Source organism: Arachis hypogaea, chromosome 3, assembly GCF_003086295.3.
Source record: "Arachis hypogaea cultivar Tifrunner chromosome 3, arahy.Tifrunner.gnm2.J5K5, whole genome shotgun sequence".
Classification (NCBI taxonomy): domain Eukaryota; kingdom Viridiplantae; phylum Streptophyta; class Magnoliopsida; order Fabales; family Fabaceae; genus Arachis; species Arachis hypogaea.
The window spans coordinates 9,061,140-9,069,556 of record NC_092038.1 but is presented as its reverse complement, the minus strand read 5'-3'; the positions used below and the strand labels follow the sequence as shown (position 1 = coordinate 9,069,556).

General features: G+C 30.4%; 1 protein-coding gene across 1 annotated transcript; it reads right to left on the bottom strand.

The window, feature by feature from the left end:
* Positions 1–4,565: 4,565 nt before the first annotated feature.
* On the bottom strand, positions 4,566–7,517 carry LOC112789329 (glutathione gamma-glutamylcysteinyltransferase 1). Its single transcript, XM_025831175.3, has 7 exons — positions 7,350–7,517; positions 6,691–6,850; positions 5,941–6,097; positions 5,511–5,749; positions 5,190–5,353; positions 4,988–5,040; positions 4,566–4,697 (listed from the first exon to the last, which is right to left on the bottom strand). The coding sequence occupies exons 2-6, from the start codon at positions 6,763–6,765 to the stop codon at positions 4,992–4,994; spliced, it is 684 nt and encodes a 227-aa protein (XP_025686960.1). The 5' UTR covers positions 6,766–6,850; positions 7,350–7,517; the 3' UTR covers positions 4,566–4,697; positions 4,988–4,991.
* Between the last annotated feature and the right edge of the window lie 900 nt (positions 7,518–8,417).

The window sequence follows — 8,417 nt, the reverse complement described above, 5'->3', positions numbered from 1 at the left end:
AAAATTACAAGAATGCAGAAGTAAGGAGCAGCTCCTCGTATAGTAGAGATAATGGAGCAGAGGAAAAAAAGGAATGCATGCCAAGGATAAAAGCAAATTCAAGGACAGTAGAAGTGGTGGATGGGTTCCTCAACCAGCAGAGGTAGTGGAGCATGATGAAGAAGGACTGCATGTCAGCAGTGACAATTTCAACGAACAACAAGGACAAGTAAATGAAAGAGGTAAAAATGAAGGCAAGTTGAAGACATATAAGAAGGCTCATTCCAACATTTCATAGCAAGAAAAAGAAAAGTACAAACGTAGAGTATCATCTCAAACATGAAGTTGAAATATTTTTCTTCTACTCAAGCTTAATTTCTGATTTTCTTTGTTATGGTTGTCTTGTGTCATTTTCTGTTTTGAGAAAAAGGCTAATCTTGTGAGTTGAAAAGTCAAGAGAGAAAAAGGAAGAGTGATACAAAAGAGCCACTAATTTCTGATGTAATTAAGTTGTTGAACTATGATTAATTCCCCTTGCCAAGTTGGGTTAGCACTTTGTGAGTTAGAATCTGTCTAGATTCTCCTTCCAGGTTGGGACAACACTTTGAGTTGCTAAACTTTGGTGAAGAAAGCTTAGGGGTAGATACTAGTTAAATTAGGGAGTAATTCATAGTATTGGTGAATGTAATCAATGGATTATAGTGAAAATTCTACCATAGTTTGTGGTGGAGACTGGACGTAGGATTCATTGCACTAAGAATCCGAACCAGGATACATGCTAGCCTTTTTCTCCTCTTCCCTATTCTTTACTTGTTCTGCACACGAGACAAAATGAAATAATCTCCTGCAACTTAAGTTTCTGCTAAAACAGAGTTTTAAACTTTAAGTTTTAAGCCAACTTAATTCACCCCCTTCTCAAGTTCAAGTAGAACCATCAATAATAAATAATATAATTATAAAGACATGCCTATTATATTACATATTTACTTATATTAGTAAGACCTAAACTAATCAATTTTACGTAATTAAAAGGGATAAGTATGATTTTGGTCCCCAACGTAGGGGCTGAAAATTTATTTCGTCCATCGCCTTTTTTTCGCTCCAAAATGGTCCCCAAGGTTTCAATTTGTTTTAAAATCGTCTTTCAGACGAAAATACCCCTCCCTCCCTCCCTTCTTCTTCCTCAACACCCATTTTCTTCCTCAACATTAACCAACAGCAGCAGAAGCAGATCCACAAATACAAAAACAAAAACATGCAACAATGGATAACAACAAGCTCAACTAGAAGCGAAAGAACAGCAACAACAACAACCAGATGCAGAAGAAGAACAACAACAACCATGAATCTTGTATACAATTAACCATTAACAGAATCTAAGCTAATTCAACAACAACAATAACAATTCAGCAGCAACTTTCAGCAATTCAATAACCTAAAATCAACTAACAAAAAATTAAAATAAACAAAATGAGAACCTGAATTATGAAAATAGAAAAGAGGAGACAGGCGAGGTAGTGGTGGAGCGCCGGCGACTTGGGCATGATAGGAAGGGGCTGGAGGGAGGAAAACGGGCGGCGGTGAGCTCTGATTCCTTCTGTGACAGGGGTTGAGGGAGGGGAAGCAGGGATGCTCGCTAGCGGTGGTGAAGCAGGAGAGGCTGCGGCGGGCGGTGGTGCGGCGGGTATGGCAGAAGAAGAGGCGGCGGCGGCGGTGAGACAGTGGCGGTGCGGCGGTGAGCTCGTCCCTCTTCTCTTCCCCCTCCACCCTCCCCCCACCTTTCTCGGCCCCCCTCCCCCCTTTCTTTCTTTCTCGGCCCCCTCTCTCCCACCCCGCTTCTGTATCCCCTTTCTTTCTTTTTTTCTTTTTTTATTTTATATTTATTTTATTTTATAATTTTTTTAGTAAAGGGTAATTTGGTAATAAAAAAATATAATTGGTAAAAATGACGATTTTAAAACAAACTGAAACCTTTGAGACCATTTTAGAGCGAAAAAAAGCCGAAAGATGAAATAAATTTTCATCCCCTACGTTAGGGACCAAAATCATACTTATCCTTAATTAAAAATATAAAACATATAAATAAAAAAATAAAAGTATTTTAAAAATATTATGACATTTACACTAATTTTATATATATATATATATATATATATATATATATTTGGTCGAGTTAGAGAATAAAAAATTTAACTAAACTAATAAAAACATATTTGGAACTAATAAAAAATGATCTTATTATAAATATATAATTTTAAATATTATATATATGAAACTTTAAATGTTAATTTTAATAAATAAAAAATATATTTTTTGTATTTATATATTTTATATTTTTAATTACGTAAGTTTGATTAATTTAGGTCTTATTAATATAAGTAAATATATAATGTAATAGGTATGTATTTAAAATTATATTATTTTATTTCGTTTTTCTTAAAAAAATTGAAAAAAATAAAAAAGGTTAATATTTTTATGTATTATATATAATATTTTAAATAAATTATATTTTTAAAATTTTTTGATGAAATATTATTTTATATAATAATATCTTTAACAAAGTTAGTTAATTAATAAATTTTTGAATATAATAATCTAATTATTTGTCAAGTAATATAAAATAAAATTTAATTATTTTATATTTTTATGTTACAGTTTAAAATTTTATTTTAATATAATTTTTTAATATTATAAAAGTTTATTGTATAATAATTAATCTTATTAAATAAAAAATACTCATATTTTTTATTTATATATTTTATATTTAATTATTTAAGAATAAAAAATTTTGTTGCCATTTAAAGTATTGTCATTTAAAACATTTATTTATATACTATGATATTCTATATTTATTAGAGTCCATCAATACTCTTCTTTTATATTAGTCTTCAATTTTCATCTAATTAAATCTAATGGTCTATATAAATGTAGCACATCTAATAAGCACATAATTATTGTGCTCATTTTAGACATACCCAAAAAATTTAGTGCACAACACATAAATTTTTGAAGAACCACATGTCTAAAACATTGAATTACCAAACCAACCAAATACATTTGCATTAATTTTTAATGTGCTATGTACAAAAATTTCTGAGTTATTATGTGCAAAAATCTTTATGCTATATTGATAAATTATATGTTATGCGCAGAAAATTTTTGAATTATGTACAAAAATTTATATATTATATCAATAAGTTTCTGTATTCTCCAACCAAAATTTCTATGCTGAAAAATAGTGGAGAAAGAGAAGGGAGTTATGCATGCACACTTTTTCTTTTGCTGGGTTTGTGCAACTTAATTGAATTTGGTTAAAAAAATGCTTATACTTATAGTATCACCATTATTAATATATATCCTTTATTTTTAAAAGTAATAAATAATCACAATGAATTTGAGCTATTTAAAAGTATACAAGTAAATCGCATTAGATTTTGAAAGTTTAATTTTGTTATGAAGACATTTAATTTAAATGCCGGTGAAGATGGAAAAATTTGAAAAGAAAACCTAAATTGCTCGTCCCCAATGCGATTTAGGCATGTATAGGAATTATTTAAGCATGTATAGGAATGATTTGTTCTTTGGAACAAAAGTGACCCCTGCCATTGCAATTCACACGGTTGGGAAGAAGAGAGAAAAGGCAAATGATCAAGAGATGTGAGATTTAAAGGCAAATTTACGTAACCAAAGAGAGCTAATAACGTGATATATTAGTAGCCACAAAAAAATGATAACTTCTGTTCACCACAATAGTGAAATTACAATAACTATAGAAGGAATAACTCTTGGCCAAAAGCAAATTTCTAAGATTTTGAATATATAGACTTCCAATAACATTAGCCCAAGGGTGTGTTCGATACAAGAGCTTTCATGAAAGTAAGAGATGTTGTAGGGGATATCATTCGAGATGAGGAGGATGAAGAGCCACTAAATATTCTGTATAATATTGATGAAGACTGTTGAGAATTGAAGAAACTTAAGTTTTTTGAAGAACAAGAATACTATTATGAACAATGAAACTAAAGAGAAGATGAAATGAGAAATTGTGTATTGAATGTGATAAACTGATTCTGTTGAGTTTGTTATAGAGAGCACATGCTATTTATACACACAATGCAACCTCTAGATATTTATGCACTATAACAGAATTGGTTCACTCTGCACTACCTAAAGCCAACTAACTCAAAACCTCTCTTTTACACTCTTCAGCACTAGTATACTGACCAAGGAAGTGACCTACTTATACAAGCTCCTGGTTCTGTTTCAGAGTTACATCAATATCAGAGAAACTTTTCCACATTGAATCTCGGTGTGATGCAACAAGTTGATCATGATTGGAGTGGGTTCACATATGAAGGAGAGTTCGTGATCAAACAATGATTTCGAAGCAAAGATGAGGCTATGCTTGCAGTAATGTGAAACATACATTTTGATTAAGGGTTCAAAAATGTGAAACATACATCCTGATTAGAGAGGCGTGAAAAATCCTGATTAGTTTTGGTTACATTATAATGTATTTATCTATAAACAAGATCCACCTTGAACTATATGAAAGGTGATTAACAATTTCAATACTTTTTTTCTGGATAACAAACTAGTTAACTACTGTTATCTCTAAACGTATAAATCATATGACAAATTGATGTAAAGCTTGTCAGCAAAACCTGATTTCCCATTGGTGCTTAAAATTGGAACCACACCTTCTGGCTTCTTGATTTCTGCAATCCAATCGATGCATTCCTCAAAATCAGATAGAAGTAACGTGATTATAAGTGAAAGAATCATACAGAGGTCTTTCAAATCTTCTGATTGTTAAATAGAAGAGGAACATCATTATGATATCAATTACAAAGGGAACTGGTTTATCCTTTATCTGGAAATGAAAAGTGAAATCTCTGTATCCACACATGCACATTTAAAGAAACTCTCAAACAATTTAATATTATTATTTTTTTATATGATGAAATTAAACAAGTTTTGGGTCAATATACAAAGGAAAGAAGAATACCAGATTATTTAAGCATGTTAGGTTCCTTGTGAGGCCTTGATACAAGCAAGAACCTGAAGAGAATAACTAGAAAAAATTACCAACATAATTAACATCAAAATTGATCAATTAGTAATTAAACCTCAAGTCATAAGTGCTTAAATTGGCCAGCAGGCACATAAATCAATCAGATAACTTTGTCCAATAATGTCAATAACCCTACCCCCTTGTTTTTCCAGTTGATCCAACAATATAGTTCATGCCTTCCCAAATAAGTGAAAGTGGAACCCAATGGGGAGGATACTTGAACCGCGCAACATCCAAAATAAGAACCATGTCTTTTCCAGCGTGGTAGCCACCTATGGGAGAATAGTGCCCACCTGCTGTCTGCCATAAAAATTTTAGTTACCATTATTAGCATTATGTTTTTTTTAATTAGAACGAAATATATGCACAACATTATCTTGTCTTATTTGCTTACCAAAAAGCATATTCAGTCATCAAGCAGAGAAAGAAAAATTTTAGAGACCATCAACATACATACTTGTTTGAGAGCAGCTCGGTGATATGATGCAATTATATGACAATCATCAGTAGTTGAACACTTGGTGACATATTTGCGAAAATCATCGATAGTGATATTGCTTGCACGAAATGCCTCAACTTTTGCTCCGGCACAATGACCTAAGGATGCAAGTTTCTCGAATGAGATGCCATTAGCTCTGACAGTTTCCAAAGGTCCACAATAATCCAACATAGATTCATCAAACCATCTCCAAGGTCCTAGACAGATAAATTTTCCAAAGACAAGGCAAAATTTGAAAACTAGGATTTATTGAATATAATAATGTTAACTGTAACTACAAATTGGAGGTGAGGACAATATAACTTATAAAATATATAAATAGATTAATTTTGATTGATTAACAAATTTAGAATGGTTAATATTTGTGGAACAATGAAGGCATACCAACCTTTCCATTTCCTTCCAGGATCAATGGCAAGTGAATTTAAGACCATGGTTAGACTTGTGAGACCACAATAAGTAAGTTCCGTTTGAGTTTGGAAATGGGAAATCAAACTGTTGAAGCCTTGCATGGTTCCATTTTGATAGGCTTCTAAGAAAAGTTTCTGTCACTCAATGAAAAAAAATTAATATAGCAAACAAAGAACAGGCATAAAGTAGAAACTAGAATCATCTTTAGGTCAAACAAATTCGATTAATTAGAATATTTATATATTAGAAAAATAAAAAATGAGAATTATATAAATAGAAATGTCTGTTCACAACACAAAACATGGTTCACAACAACAACAATAATAATAATAATAATAGAGTTTAATTTTAATGCATTGATAGTGTAGAACATTTTACACAATTTGAATAACCATTCATGCGAAAAATTTAAAAGGTAGTTATTTTTGCTGACATGACGTCACGTAATTGGATGCACGTGAAAAACTACAAAATTAAATAAATAATAATAATAATAATAATAATAATAATAAATAAATAAATCAACTATTTTTTTGTTTATGATTAGAATATTTAGTGGCGAATTTGACACAGTTAAAGAAAGATGAATCCAACATCAACCACAAACTGCAGGCTTAAAAAACATTGTATCTATACGTGAATAATTCAAGTGTAAGTTAGAAAAATTTAGCCTGCATCAATAAATTGCCATTAACAGGTGATGAAGAATGGTTTGAAACAAGCATACCTTCCCATTGTTGGAAACAAAATCAATTGCAGGGGGTGACGGAAGGAGTCGTTTGTAAAATCCATTCAACATCATTTATTTTTGAGTAGCTCAATGCAAATAGTTCTATCTAATCCTTTCAAGGTTGAGCTATCGATCCCTTCTTGCCAATGTGAAATCCCTTCATCATGATGTTTAATTTGGGTATCAAATCAATTGTGTTAACAGATAAAATCTTTACTATAATATATAATAGCACAATAGTGAGCAGTGGTTTTGCAATTCAATTCTTTCCTATCTTCTAAAAATCAGAATATCAGAACAAAGGGCAGTGCACAAGGGTGGTTTTAAAGACACAAAACACACACAACATAAATCCATTGTGCATAAAAGCAAGACATGCATATGAACAAGAACTCCCCACAATAATAAATTACTACTTATCTGTATGTTCTGAAAATTCAAATTAAAACAAAAAAGAAGAAAAATATATGATCACATATGTCTCTTCTAACACCTCTGCTGAAGAGGTCAGCTAGCAAGCCCCTTCTTTGTTTACTTGAAAAAATTTCAGTTTCATGATAATGCTAAAACTATAATAGGCCAAAGTCCACACCGTACAAGTTAATAGTCAAGAAAGCAACAAGAGCATCAAGATTATTAGAGAATAAAGGAGAAACCTTTTCGTCTGATGGAGGCATAAGACTATAAGAGGCTCTGACGGAGAAACGCAGTAACCTGGCGAGTGGCTGGATGCAATGTGATACGGAGGGAGACAGAGGCTGACGGACGGCGACTCGAGGTCGCGAGGCCGGAAGCAGCGGGTTCAGAGTGGGAATGAGGCAGCCACTGGGAAGGGTGCTTGAGGTTCACGGTTTCTTACAAACCTGTAAGGGAAATCCTATAATTTGCAACTTTTAAAGCTAATTTGGAGTAATTTGTTCACAAAACAACCTCCGATTCTAATAATACATGCTGAAATTGGTGCTTTAAAGATCACTGATCTTCAATTTAATTTTTGAAAGAATTTTTTAATTAAAATTGTCATCGACAAAGATTTAAAATTAATCAGTTACTCCTTTTGCCTAATTGGATATTTGATTAAAAAAATCTTTTAAGGATTAAATTAGAGATCATGTTCTTTTTTAGGATCCAATTTAACTATTTATTTCTGATTTTAATGGATCTAATTTTGTTTAACAAAAATACATTGTATTAGTCTCTATTAATACTGAACGAAAAAATAATGAGAATTAATATAGAATATTTTTTGTCAATCTCAAAAATATAATTAGTGTAATTAAAATTTAAAAAATTATTTTAATGCATGCAGTCAATCTCAGTTTATTTTAGAATTTAATTTTTCAAATATTTTTTTTAGAATTTGTTTGGACTTAATTCTCAAAAAAAATTATTTTTTTAAAAGATTTTTTATAAAAATAAAAATAATTTTATGTTTGAATATTTTATGTAAAAAAATCTTTTTATTTATCAATTATGTTATGGTAAAATAATATAAAAATACTTTTTTTGTTAATTTATTATATGAAAAAATATTTTTTTAAAAAAAATTTAATAAAAGATGTAAATTATAACTTTTCAATTTTTTATTTTTTTAATATTTTTATTTTATTATTAAAAATTTATCAAACATACTAAAATATAAAAAAAATTATTAAATTTTTTTTATTGATTTAATAGCATTTAAACAAGTACTTAATTGATTTCTATTAAAATTATACAAAATT

Coding starts and splice junctions, on each gene's coding strand:
- LOC112789329 (XM_025831175.3), bottom strand. CDS start 6,765: ATGATGTTGAATGGATTTTACAAACGACTCCTTCCGTCACCCCCTGCA. Junction 5,750..5,940: donor TCCTGGAAGGAAATGGAAAG/GTTGGTATGCCT, acceptor TTATCTGTCTAG/GACCTTGGAGATGGTTTGAT. Junction 5,041..5,189: donor TCAACTGGAAAAACAAGGGG/GTAGGGTTATTG, acceptor TATTCTCTTCAG/GTTCTTGCTTGTATCAAGGC.